General features: G+C 32.9%; 2 protein-coding genes and 1 long non-coding RNA gene across 6 annotated transcripts; 2 read left to right on the plus strand and 1 right to left on the minus strand.

The window, feature by feature from the left end:
* Positions 1 to 5,338: 5,338 nt before the first annotated feature.
* LOC117926034 (B-box domain protein 30) lies at positions 5,339 to 5,722 on the plus strand. Its single transcript, XM_034845124.1, has one exon. It carries the CDS (start codon positions 5,339 to 5,341, stop codon positions 5,720 to 5,722), a length of 384 nt encoding a protein of 127 aa, XP_034701015.1.
* Positions 5,723 to 6,982: 1,260 nt separating this feature from the next.
* Positions 6,983 to 10,392, minus strand: LOC117926231 (putative zinc finger protein CONSTANS-LIKE 11). 4 transcript variants are annotated; one of them, XM_034845307.1, is made up of 7 exons: positions 10,204 to 10,392; positions 9,390 to 10,028; positions 9,038 to 9,262; positions 8,321 to 8,667; positions 7,798 to 7,966; positions 7,390 to 7,515; positions 6,983 to 7,279 (listed from the first exon to the last, which is right to left on the minus strand). In XM_034845307.1, exons 2-5 carry the CDS (start codon positions 9,984 to 9,986, stop codon positions 7,840 to 7,842), a joined length of 1,296 nt encoding a protein of 431 aa, XP_034701198.1. In that variant the 5' UTR covers positions 9,987 to 10,028; positions 10,204 to 10,392; the 3' UTR covers positions 6,983 to 7,279; positions 7,390 to 7,515; positions 7,798 to 7,839. The 4 variants fall into 4 exon arrangements, with proteins under 4 accessions (XP_034701198.1, XP_034701199.1, XP_034701197.1 ...); XM_034845308.1 differs by having other exon boundaries at positions 9,038 to 9,208; positions 9,390 to 10,033; XM_034845306.1 differs by having other exon boundaries at positions 9,390 to 10,033.
* Positions 10,393 to 12,771: 2,379 nt separating this feature from the next.
* On the plus strand, positions 12,772 to 13,757 carry LOC117927140. The gene is made up of 2 exons (XR_004653298.1): positions 12,772 to 12,801; positions 13,156 to 13,757. It is a non-coding gene; the product is annotated as an uncharacterized LOC117927140 (long non-coding RNA).
* Positions 13,758 to 14,241: the final 484 nt, after the last annotated feature.

Raw genomic sequence — 14,241 nt, forward strand, 5'->3', positions numbered from 1 at the left:
CAAAATTTATAGAAGAATAAAAGAAAAAAAATTAAAATTAGACTTTATTACCTCACAATTTAATAAATTTCTTCTTTATTTTTCTCCTTTTTCAAAATGCAAAAACATTTTCTTAACTGGGGCATGTTTTTTGAAATCAAAGAGAAAGACTATGTTCAATGAGAGTCTATCGTTTTCTAGTGAATGAGTCTATTATTCACTTTTAAATTATTTTTAATAATTATTAAATTTATTAAAAAAAATTATATAATAAGCCTGATTTGATTTGAAGTTGACTTGCTTAACGAGAAAATTCATAAAATTATAATTATATTTAAAAGAGAAATAACAATCATTTTAGACTGATCTTGATTTCTAAATTTTTAGTATTAATTTAATCAAAATTTTGACTTTGTAATTAATTTTTAAAATTAACAAATTTAACGTATTAAGTTTTTTTTATGAGAATTAATATGTATATACATAGATAATTATGTGTAATGAACAAACAAATAGTCATTACAAACTAATTTTTTTCATGTATTTCTAATATTAATTGATTTTGTATTTAAGTTTGAAATTATTTTTAAAAATTATTAAATCTCAGTAATTCAATGTATTAAGTTTTGTTTGATTTTGAGTTTATTTATATAATAAAAATAAAAAATAATAATAATAATAATAAGGTTGTGTGCTAAGAGAAACCAATAAAGGATTTCTAGATAATTTTTGTTCATAAAATTTTAGTATTAATTTAATTGGTTTTTTAATTTATTTTTAGTATTAATTATATTAGTTTTTTTAATTCCAAATTATTTATAAAAATCAGCAAGCCTTACGTATTTGCTTGATTTGAAATTTATTTTTCCAATAAAAAATTAAGAGAAAATTAAAAAAACACCTATATACGAAGCTTTTAAGTATTGAGTGGTGGAAAAAAAAAACATTTTGTATAAGGAAATTCATTTTTTCTAAAATAGCATTTTGTAAAAAATAATGATTAAAAAATTATTTTTAAATTTACAATGCTTATGAAAGTCAAATGAAAAATTATTTTTTAGAAAAATAACTTCAACTAAATACTAAAATTTTAAATTCTTTAAAAAATCTCCACGAAAATTTTGATTGATACCTTATAAAAATATCATCAATTGACAATATTTTTTCAAAAATATTCACAATTATTGTATTTGTATATTTTATTGAAAAATCATTACGAATATCAAGAATCCAAATTCATCCCCACATCATAATCTCAACATCTTCCTTGTAGTTTTAGGTTGATTTTTTCTTTCACTCTACCAAACATGGAGAAATAAATTGTTATCATGTGATGGTTGTTTCTTTCAAAAACTTATCATTTTAAGTCTTCCACGTCATTCTTTTTCCCACCCTCCACGTGCTTCCTTTTGACACGTAATTTGTTTTATTCTATTCAAATGTCAGTCTTATAAAGATGATAAGAAAAAGAAAGCTGAAGTGAAATATGGATGGAGAAAATTCGGCGAAAATGATAAGACAAGGAAAGTTGAGATGAAATAAGGAAAGTACGATAAGGGGAAAAAAATAAAAGAAAAAAAATATATGTTTGGATTAAAATAGACCGACACGTAATTCAAACCCTACCCACTTTTTTAGGTGTAAACATAGGTTGGATTATTGGATTAATTCATTTTTGTAGGTTTAATGAAAGTTGCGTTGATAATTGATTATGATATAATGCATCATTGATGATCTTGTATGATCAAGTTTATATCAAAACAAAAATACGTTTAAGTCACAAAAACTTAGGTATTAATCATATGATTCTCTAGGCAACATAATGGCTTAGAGCCGTGGATCAAGTTCATAGAACTTGATACAATGTACATTAGTTTGGATTATTATTAAGTTTGAGAAGTATTTCTTATCTCAAATAATAGAATATGTTGTGACACGATTAATGCGACATGCATCTTTATTAGATTTTGTAAAATTCATCCAAGTCTTCAGAATGATTCATCTATCTCTAAGTATAACAAAGAAAAATATTTAAACATATAGATGATCACATAAATATGAAAACAAACTCAAGAAGTAGATTTAAAGATAATGTGTGTCTATATAACATAGTATAAAATAAATAAAAGTAAAACGATAAACGATAAACGATAGACATGACACTTAATCATAGTAGATATTCTCATTATCAATTTTTCTATCCAGGTCATCAAAGAAATCCATGACATCTAAGCATGTCCATAATTCCATTGTCATTAATGAAGTTTATTTCAATCTCTTTTCATTTGCCCTAATTAGGGTTTTTCAATGGTCAACCAAGTATGCAACTAGTGCACTCTCATCCCACATTTTGAACATCTTTCCTTTTTATGATGTGTTTTGTTAGGGTTTCTTTTGTCTATTCCAAGAATGATTATAACCTTCGTGGTACTATGACTTATTCCTTGCATAGTTATGACCATGTCCTCGTTCATGTCCACATCCATGAAATATGATGGTGTTTGCTTTAAGAAATGAGACAAAAGTAGTTGAACAACATTGGTTATTTTTCAATAAAGTCCATTACTTTACTTAACCACCGAAAGACATAACTTTAACTAGGAGCTAACTGCAACACTCTCGATATTGCTATTGCAAGAGTGCAAAAGTAGTGAACATTTTTTTCCAACATATCTTCTTCATTAACCTTTTTTCTCATAACTTTAACTAGGAGCTAATTTTAATTAAGGTGGGAGTATATTTGTTGATAGATTTGAAATCTTAAGTCTTAAATGAGTCCAATCATTATGAGGTTTTTGGAGGATAATGGTCCTTTAATAGTTATAGTTTTTTTTCAAATTATTCTAGATGACAAAATGGTCCTTCACCGTGAGATATTTACTTTTGAATCCTTCCTCGACATAATGGTGAAGGAGATATCAATGTCTTTATGTATCCCATAAGGATGCATTATTCTCTTTCTTAATTATTGACCCAAGATTCAAAATATCTAATGAATCCCGACATCAAGTATATAAGATAAATAATTTCTTCCTAGAATATCAAGAGCAACAAATTCAAGTTTGATAAAGTTTGACACGATATGAAAACTACACAAAAATTTCATGATATTAACCGACAATAATCAAATTATAGAAATAATTAATTAGTAATTGCATTGCTTCTAACTACGGTAAATGATCAATTTGACAAAATTTTTTGCTATGACATTAATTTTTGTATTTTCATTACTTTTAGTCCTGGATCATTTTTTTTATTATAATACTTACATAGCTCTATAACTTTAAGCTATAAGTTTTATTTTCTATATGAAAAGTTCTCTAAATAGATTTTAATTATATAAGCTTAAAGGTTCATAATTTTCTATAAGCTTAAAGGTTTGAATCTAAAGTTGTGGCTATGATGGGATATGCAGCATATAGTTTTTATTCTTTTGAAAGGTTATTACAAGGAGACAAAGTAGAGCTAATATGGAAAACTTCCTAATCAATCCTCAATTATATACTTTTATAGAAATGAAATAAAAAAATATTTAAATAATGGGGATAGGGTTGAGAGGGGATGATTGGTGGGTGGACATATTCTCCACAAAATCCATTCTCCATGTTGTTGTTGTTGTACTGAGCTTAATTGATTCATATCTTTTTGTATGGTTGAAAATCAATGTCCATCTTTCATTAGTGAACCAAATTGACATATCTATCAAACAAGTACCTAGCCAAGTCATTCATTGACAATGCCCAATGCCACCTTGGTGGGCATTTGGGGATGGGCCCTTCAAACTTTAATATGGAACCATGAAAATCCTAATCCTCACTTCCATATCTTTATCAAGTGACATATACATGTGTGATAGAGAACATATGGTAAATGACACCTATAATTCAATTATAGACCAAAGTTGGCATGGTGGGCACCCTTAGAGCCATTCAATACCAAAGGATGCTTTGTGGGCTACCCTAGAATATGTTCCCACCTTGGCACGTGACTCTTTTCACTCTTTTTCTAGTTATCACACATTTTGCGTGACACAATCAAGTCATCTTTTTATGAGCTAAAACTTTCGATTCAGATAATAGTTTTTATCAAATTACTTAAAAATAAGCTTAATAAATATGGGAAATAAAAAATAGTAACTAAAAAAATTAAATTACTTAGCTTTGTTTAACAACTATTTTTTAAAACATTTTTTTGTTCTTCAAAACAAAATAATAGGAAAATACGTTTGACAATTAGAAAAGAAAAAATAATTTTTTTGTTTTAAAAAATAGAAAATAAGATATTTTCAAATAATATTTTTTAATTATTTTCATTTGTCTTCTAATAAATGTTTTAAAAATAATTACCAAATAGGGTCTAAGACTATTAAACAACATCGAACAACCTTGACCCAAAAGTTTAGTCTCGTTTCAAATGCACATGAACATAATACACAGAGAAATAAATATTCAGTAATTCAAAGAATTTAAATATTCAGCTTTCTTTTGCTCACACTTAGCAAGAAAAATAAGTAAATAATCCAAAAACTATTATCATTCCACTAAGTTGGATGTAAGAAATGTGAAAATTCTTACTAGTCAAGGGCTGGATTCTTCTTCTTCGGTTATTGTAAGTCACAAGTTCAAAATGGGTGGCACGTAAGGGTTGGAGGGAGGAGGCAATGAGTTTGAACCATACAAGTGGGCTTGTGTCTAAACGCATAAATGTGTGTGGACAAGGACAACCCTTCCATTTGATGGCTACACGTACCCTCCGTGAAATGAGGGTCCAAAAGTAATGGGCATCAAAGCTTCTGCACAATAAGTCAAATCAGTCCCAACCCAATTGTTCTACATGTAGAGGACTCTATGAGGAGATGGTGGGTCCCTAGACAATGGGCTTTAATTCTAGGCCATACAACTGTCCATCATCTGTATCCAATTTGACTTGGTAACCACTCAGCAACAAATCATGGTTCACCTCTTCCCCTCAAGCATCTCATAAAGCTTAAAGATTAATCATGTATTACTTGAGGCAACAGTCCAAAAACATCAAAACCCATTAACGGGGAGACATGGTTTTGAATGATAATGAACTTATCAAGCTTTCCCCACCATGGAATGAAAAGGGCGGAGAAAGTAATGCGTGAGTTACAAGTTTGTAATGGTGCTTTTGGCACAAGGGAAATACCTGAAGGGAGCTGAAGAAAGTGAGGAAGACAGTGACCATTTTGTTATGTAGTGGCAATGCTGTCATGTTGAAATTTTGGGACGGTATCCATCCACATGAAGTGCATGTGAGAGTTAGCAGTCATACCAACATTCTTATATATAGCTCTTTCTATCCAACCTTCCAGTTATGTCCTCTAGAACTCCTAAAGATGTGTAGAGGCAGAGAAGATGGAAAGCAAGGCCGTTTTGCCAAGTCCGAGGTCCTCAAGGAGGCTGGTTCAGGCGATGGTGGTGGTGGGCTGGTGTCCTGTGAGCTCTGCAGCTCCAGGGCACTGCTGTATTGTCAAGCAGATGATGCATTTTTATGCCAAAAATGTGATAGGTGGGTTCATGGAGCTAACTTTTTGGCGTTCAGGCACATTCGATGCTTGCTCTGCAGTACATGTCAAAATCTTACACAGCGATACCTCATAGGATCTTCACATGAGGTGGCGCTGCCAACCATGATTAGCTGGACAGAGCGAAGCTGGTGTAACTCAAGCGATGAGTCCAAGTGCCCAAGAACACTGAAGATGCCTTTTCTGTTTCTTTGAGTCTTATGTGATTAGATGTAGTTAAGACAAATTGTTGGAGAGTTTGTTCCTCTGAGGTATTAAAAATATAGGGGAATTAATGTCATGTGCTTTATCATCAGTAACATCTGCATATTCAAGGGAAAACTAGCTTGAAATCCTGAAAACAGAAAAGAAAAAGCCATACGCAGTCAGAACACTAGATGTTGAAACAAGAAAGATAATTTCTTGAATTTATCATTCTGTGTAATCTTGAGTCTTTCATCAGCTAGAATCAACTTCTACAGCCTTGTTCTCTTTCACATATTAGCCTTCAATCTACCATCTTGGAGAATTTGATGTGCTTAACGATATAAGAACTAAGAAATCTGGACTCTTAGGCGACAAGGACTAATCTGCAGATCATTATGCAGATAATAATGACAAAGAGACTGTTCTTTGTAGGTAACATCTTGTTTGGATGATCCACAGGCAAGCATGGCTCACCCACTTTCAGATCTATCATCATAAGGGGCCATGTAAGTAAAGACAGCAGCCATCCTACAAATCATAAAGCACTGTCATTTCATGAAGCCTCAAACTAATATGACACCATTGCTAGGTAATGCTTCAAGCTTCTTTCTTTCCTATTCTGGATGTGAATCATTCGATTTCATGGAATGTCCAGAGACACCCTTGGGCGGAAGGATCCACGTGGACCTAGTGCTCAAGGCGAGTGACGTTGTATTGCTGGAAATGGCATTGTGTCAGAAGGAGAGACGTGAAGATGTGAAGTTTCTTCCAACATGTGAAGCGTGTCCAAGTCCATATCAGATGTTCTCAACTTGTGGTCCATGGTAGAAATCATCATGATGGTTTCCCAAACGTGTTGGTTACACATAAATCTGGGTTTGGGTGCTCTCACCAAAGTACCAAAAGATCAGTTATTGCTGCCTAAAATCAAGATGATCCTATTCCTATGTTACCCTTCTTCCTAAGATGATCACAGGTTGGGCAGTCCCTAGACTGCTCCCTCTGCATCCAAAACAAACCAAACCCATCCTTTACTATATAATTTCCCTGCAGGTAAGTCTTAGCTAAAGTCATTATCAGATTCGTATAAATTAATATCTGCATGTTCAAACTCTGTATCTGAAAGAACTTTACTCCATAGAGGAAAAAAAAATGGGATTAGGCGACTAAGTCAAATTCAGTTGCAGGATAGAGACAGGAATGAAGAAGATAGATTTGTCTTAAGCAGCATATGAATGAAAAATGTATACAAAGATAAAGCTGTGCAAGTTGTGAAAGCAAAAAGGATATTTTATAAAATTCAAGAAATTAGAGGTTCCTTGCTTTCATTGCACAACTGTTGTGGCAGTCAAAGCTTGTTTCATGGAATGGAAACTATCGGACAAAATAAGTTCACCTAACATGGCCAAAACTGACTAGCAAAGGACATCATCCATCTCAAGTGGTGGAGATGGGAGGCAGAAGCAAATGGACATCTTCAGAAGAGGAATGATCGAAGAAGCAAACTGCTCATTGTGAGGACTTGTTCCTTCACCAAGTGCATCTCCTGAATGAAAACTCATCCAGCTGCAGAATTAAAAAAAAAAAAAAAAATTGGCAAGAAAAAATAATTAGTCAATTGTATCTTGATGACATCAATTGAGCAATACCAATTCAGTTGGTCAAAGTAATATTACCCATGAGAATGCATGGGATACACTGTTATATCAAATGATAGCTGAGGCTTTGGAATGTGAGAAAGAAAAAAGAGGTTGAATCTGGTTTCTGCAATCCGTTTCTAAATCAGGCAAGAAAGTTTAGACCTGCAAAGAGAAGAGCAAGGTACACATTCTAGAAGTCAAGAGATAACAGAGGATCTACTACCATATATCATGTTATCATGAGCAAACAACGCATTAACTGCATGAGCAATTACCAGTCACTGACAAAAGTCATTTTTCTGCAGACATTCAAAGAATTTCATGATTATCTCTTGCAATGGATTAGACAGATCAAAATTGCAAGAAGAGATTTGATACCTTGAGTCAATCATTCAAAAGCAAGGAAAATGATATGTAAGTGTTTTCAGATGGTGAGTTTATTACCCATTCAATTGAGCCTTGTGTTGCAATGTACGATGAGCTGAATCAGTTGCTTGTTGATGTAAGAGGGTCATAGTCATATGCTTCACCCGCCTTAACAAATCTGCCTCTCACACGTTTTCTAGTATCAGCTCTGGCTTTACGAGAAGCATATCTGATTTGTTTGCCAAAGCTACAAATCATAATCGTAAATGAGCAAAATCTGTTAGAAGTAGGTAATAATCGAAACCTTAAGAAATAAACATCACGATCTCCATGAGGAATCCATGATACTTGAGAGAAGTTTTCTGTGTGTTTAAAGAAAGTTAACTAATTTCCTTTATTTTAAATGGAAGTGAAAACCTCAAGAAAACGATCATTAACATATATTTAACTTCTTTTTTCTTTTAAGAAAGATCAACTTTAGCCTTTGTCATATAATTTCTGAAGCCATTCATCAAGCATCATTGCAGGAGTTCTATAGATCATGCTCAATGTCCTTACATGCAGATAGCATATTCCATGTGTTCAGAGTTGAACAACATACGTTCGTGTTTTCTTTTTCTCATTGTATCTCATCTTAGCTTTGTCCCTTGCTTGTGGGCAATGAGCATCCAAATTCGATGCCCATGGTGATTCACCAGCCAGAAATGCTGGTGAAAGTCCACAATCTTGATAATCAGCTGCACTACTTTCACCAGTGACATTGGATAGTGAAAGTGATACACTCGCATGAACTTGCCCACCAGGAAATCCTAGTCCCATCTTTCTGCTGCAACTAGGGTTCACAAGCATGCAGCCGACACTACCACTCATAGCCTCGATCACATTAGCTGACCCAGCAGCACAAGAGGATGGAAAAGCATTGCAGTCGTGTTGCCTCAGTGACGAAGCCTATTGATTTTCATAAAAGTAATAGTCATACACATACAAGTTTTATATGATTAGCTCCCAAAACGAAATCAAAAGTTAAATTTCCTGTAACTTGATAATCAAAATATCAGAATGTAAGTTCAATAAGTCCTCAATGTATTAAGAAGAAAGGGCACACACATGGTACAGAATTGCAGAACGGGAGAAGAATATGCTACCCTAGCAGTTTTGCAGTCTATCAAACACTTGATGTGAAATGCAATTATGAATGCTGAACACCGGGCAACTCTTTATAAAACCAGATATAATTCATGCTGATAATCAAGGCTACTGCTGCAGCAGAAAGATTTAATGTGCTGAGATAGTGAATGGGATGAGAATGTGAAAGAACCTCTAAAGCATTTTCTACGGGGCCATTAGATTCAGTAACTGATAAGTTTTTATCCATTAATCGGCTGTCCATTCCTGCATTGTCATATCGGCATGTAGAATGACCTTGTGAGGAACCGATCATCTCGTCACTGTTCTCAAAGTTCACTGCAACATCATCCATGTTGATGCCCTGACAGAGATCACCACCTTCATTAAGCCCAAGATCCTTGAAATTGGAACAACCCTACAGCATGAGGAGCATATAGACCAAAAATCTTCAACACCCAACTAAAAACACAGGAGACATGAATCAAACAACCGACCTGAGATTGAGATTGGTTGATCAGTAGTGAGAAAATAAAAGAAATAACCTTTGATGGATTCGACTCATCTGGCAAGAAAGGTGTTTGGTCTTTACAGTATGATGAAGTGAACTTCCGATCAGGTGGCATTGAGGAGTATGCACCAGGCATTGAGGAAGATGCACCCACCCAGGGCTTTTGTTCATTCAACTTGTTGCACCCCAAGACAAGGGAGCCTTCATTGTCTGTAGGCTCTAAGCACTGGCTCACACAATTCTCATCCACAGCCACTGAATTCATTGAACCCCATCCAGCCTTAAGACCGGTGGCACTGGGCAAATCAAGAACTGAAGACCAAAGCCTTGAGAAATCAGACAAAGAAGGACAACCCATATAGAACTGCAATGACTGGAGTCTATGTCCCGGGGCTGAGCAGCCATTGCCAATCCAGTCACAAGCTTGACATATACACAATTTCTCATCCATACACCGGTATATTCCAGGCTGCAAATTGCATTTATCACATAGCAGGGAACGCAGATGCCTGCGCGACAGAGCATTAGCAGAGTGAACAGAGTTGTCACAATGTAAGCAAAGTCTAGCAGCATCCGACTTGCAGTAAACTACTGCCCTCACCACGCCACAAAACTCACAGATAGGTTCCATATAATCTGTGGGGGGAATTCGGCTTTTTCTTCGCTCCTCAATCTGTCCTACACAAATTCAAAGCATATCCCACAAACAAATCAATCATAAACAATCAAAACCCAAGAAAAAATCAAATACCCAGATCAAAATTCTGCAAAAACTCGCTGCATAACTAATATTATCAACTACATGACAGATACAAATAGGTATAAGAACAGTGGAAAATTGCACGTACTCATCTAAGACTGCCTGATTCCCGCCCACTGGTCACTCTAATCTGATCGATCAGGCAATCAGAAATGGATAATTCATAGGTCAAGGTTCAGAAACAAATTTTATTTACCGAAATTTATTTAAGGAATGAGACAAAACTTATTGGAATCAAGAATACGGAAAGTGAGAAAAAAAATAAAAAAAAAAAGAAAGAAAAAAACAGAGGTAATCACGAGGGACTTCGCGTCGTCTAGTATTTATTCAAGTATTGGTCTATGCCACGTGGCTAAAAAGTACATGTACGGATAGTTTCGTACAGGTCAGTCTTTTACTCGGTCATCGTGTGGGCGATGGCAGTATTGTAAATGATGCGAAGATCTGGGTAGGTTTTGGTATAGGTCGGCTGCGCCCAGCGTAAGTGGATTCGCTTTTTCGGATCTTCGACTCCCACGTGGAGTTCTTCTGTGGGAATTTGTTGTTTTTCTGGTGGAGAACGCGGCTGATTTGGCATCACCGCATGATGAGTTGGCATCTTATCAACCACAAGATCCTCTGCTCTTACGGTATCCTGCGGTTACTTCGGGTAATAAAAACAATTAGAGTATAATTTATACTACGATATTTATCGAAAAATTTAGGACTGTTATTATATGGTTTGTACCATATCACCATGCTGACTGTAATGATAAAATCTTCACGCCTTTAAAAACTTTGAGAATTTGAGAAATTTTCACTATTTCTTTGAGAATTTGATGAAGACTCAAAATTTATCAGTATAATTTTTTTTAATATTTTTTGGGGAATCAAACAAAGACTCGATAATTTAACGAAGACTTCAATTCATACCCTTGAATTCCCTTATACCAAGAGACCTCTGCAATTTCTTGGCGATATCTTCATACCTTTACAAGTTTTAACAAAGCGTTTAAACTCTTTGCGCATTTTCACAAATTTAAATTTAGATTAATGATATTCTTTTTTAGAGTAGGCATATAAATAAAATGGGCTTAGACTTTGGTGCAATAAAAAAAATGTAAATTTGGATTTGATGCATATTAAATACTTGAAAAAAAAATTCAACTAAATATAATAATGATTTTTAAGTTATTCATATTTAAAAAAAAAAGTTCTAAGTGTCATATCTATATCATTTTGTTAAAGAACTAACTATTAGGTATATTTTTTCGCTCAATCGATTGACCAAATACTAGCTATTAATATTTGTCAAATAATTAAACGGTTGCTCAATTGATTACTTAATTAATCCACTTGTTTAATTAATAAACATCGTCAAGATAAATCAATCAACCACTTTGATCAATTAGTCAACTACTTTGAGATGGGTGAGAGTGATTTTGAGATGAGTTAGAAGTACTTCCTAATGTTTCGAACGGTTTCATTACAAAAATAAAATATTTTGTTACTTTTTTTTTATTAGAAATCTAAAGAATAGCTTCACAATCACTTTGCATATGATTATTAAAAAAAAAATCATTTTTTATCATATAATACATTATCAAAATAAAAATCATTTTTTATCATACATTATCAAAATATTCAAAAGGTTGTGGATTTTTTAAGGGGTATAAATAAGGATAAAAATATCTGTAATAAGATATTTTGTTACTTTTTATTTTAAAAAGAAATCTAAAGAATCCCTTCACCATCACTTTGCATATGATTATTAAAAAAAAAAAAAATCAGTTTTTATCATGTAATACATTATCAAAATATTCAAAAGGTTGTGGATTTTTTATGAGGTATAAATAAGAATGAAAATATTGGTAATTACGGATATATCGGTATTTCAATTTTATAAAAATATCGGTGGATATTTTTTCACAAATATCAATGAAGCAAAAATTATTTAAATTTCATAGGAATGCTTTGAAAAACTCCAAAAAATGATAAAATAAATAAGAATACACATTTTAAAGTTATCTAGTAAGTGTAATTAACATAGATATGATAAAAAACAAAAAACATTGATAGATAGAGATATATCCGCTAGATTCAATATTTGAATTTTAAGAATAATAAATATGAATTTTGGAAGTCTATAAATTTAGAATTGAATTAAGAAATATTTGATTTATTGAATAAAAATAATTTATACATAAATATAATACATATGACATTGAAATAATTTTTGATATAAAAATGAAGATTAATGTGATTTCATCGTATTTTTAAATGAAGGGAGTCCATCTTGTTAAAGACAATATTTATTTAAAAAATTTTAAAATATTTTTATTAAAACATGTTTTATTATATTTTAAATAAAAAATTAAATTAATTTGTATAAAATATTTTATTTGAGATTTAATTTTTAAAATTTTATTAAAAATACGTGGTAACAACTTTTTCTATTAACATTAATTTATTCAAATAATTAAAATTATTAATAATTTATTTTATTAAATTAATTTTAATTTATAAAATATCATCTATAAAAACGGAAATTTCAATGGTAGTGGTTCAATCAAAATAAAGATAAAAAATAAAAGGGCCACTCACTTGTCTCGCTGGGGCATCAAGAAGCCCTCTTCTGGAGTTGCCCTCCAGACGAGAGAATCCCTAAAAAGGCCCTATTTTCCTCTTCCACTCTCAATCCTCGCAGGTACTAATCTAATCATGTTATTATTATTATTATTTTTTTTGCAACCCCCGTTTGATTCCCAAGAAAATCCATCCCCCATTCGATTTCCGGGAAAATTCATCCTCGTTTGATTTCCGAGAAAATCCATGCAAAACCCCCAAGGAAAACCAAAAAAATTGTTTTTTTTCTTTTTTTTCTCCCTGTGTTTTCTGGATCTGTTCTAGGGGTCGCTTTGCTTTTGTGCCATTGGATTTACATTTCACGAACCCTAAATCCACGATTTTTGAGCCAGGCTGAAAAACACAACCTTTGCCTGCAAATCATGATCAGATTACCAAATTACATCTTATGTTTTTTTAAAAAAAAATTGGACAGATTTGTATCCTGTGCGCGGGCTGGACTGGTGGGAAATATCGGGAAATTTCCCGAGAAATCGGTACAAAATCGGCGATACAAACCGAAATTTCGCCGATAAATTGCAGCGACTGGGTTTTTGAAGATTTCGCCGCTTTTTCGCCTGCAGCTGATTTTTCGGCGATTTTTCGCCGCTTTTAACCGAAATTTGGCGAAATTTCTCCCATCGGCATTTCGCGCCCCTCTTTGTATCGCCGGCCACTGAAACCCGAAATTTCGGCGAAAAAAAATGGAAACTTTCATCCATGGGCATAATAAAGACAAAGTTGAAACAAGGCTTGATATGTAAGCCATGGAAAAGGGAGTTGGGCCGATTGGGCCCAATAGAGCAAGCCAAGCCATTGTTGTGGTCCAAAATAATAGTGGTCCGATTCACTAGGAACTAGACGGTTCGTCCGATCTGGTGGTTGGATCGCCGGTTTGAACGGTTCGGTCCCGATCCAAAGCAATAACGGCTCAATGATATGAACCGGATTGGAAGATGCAAATTTTAGAAAAAATGCCATTAGTTTTTCCTTAATATTAACACTATAAGATCTTTGTGATTATCATTTTTGGGTTCATGAAAGATATTCATATTTCTTGTATCCTAGACGTGAAGACTAATGTTGGTGCTAGGGAGTAAGTTTTAACGGATAACATTTGTTACGTTGATGGATTCTTACTTACTTTTATTTTGATGATGGATTCTTACTTTTCGGTCTCTCTGACCTCATGGTTTTTACATCTGTAAAGTTTTCAAAAGAATTTGTAGATGTTTATGATGAAACATAACATTAGGATTGTAACTCAAAAAAGATTATTTATAAGATTAAGTGGGTGTGTAGAAAACTAATTTAATGACTTAAAATGATTTAATAATTTAATTTAAATCATTAAGTAAATTAAGTATGTTTGATAAAATAACGTAATGTTATGATTTAAAGAAAAAAATAATTTTAAGTAATAATAAAAACAATTAATTTATTTTTAAGTCCGTATTTTATTTTATTTTTTTATCTTCATTTACCCTTATTATCTCTAAAATCTTTTTTGTTACTTCACAAC

This window comes from Vitis riparia, chromosome 12 (genome assembly GCF_004353265.1).
Source record: "Vitis riparia cultivar Riparia Gloire de Montpellier isolate 1030 chromosome 12, EGFV_Vit.rip_1.0, whole genome shotgun sequence".
Classification (NCBI taxonomy): Eukaryota; Viridiplantae; Streptophyta; class Magnoliopsida; order Vitales; family Vitaceae; genus Vitis; species Vitis riparia.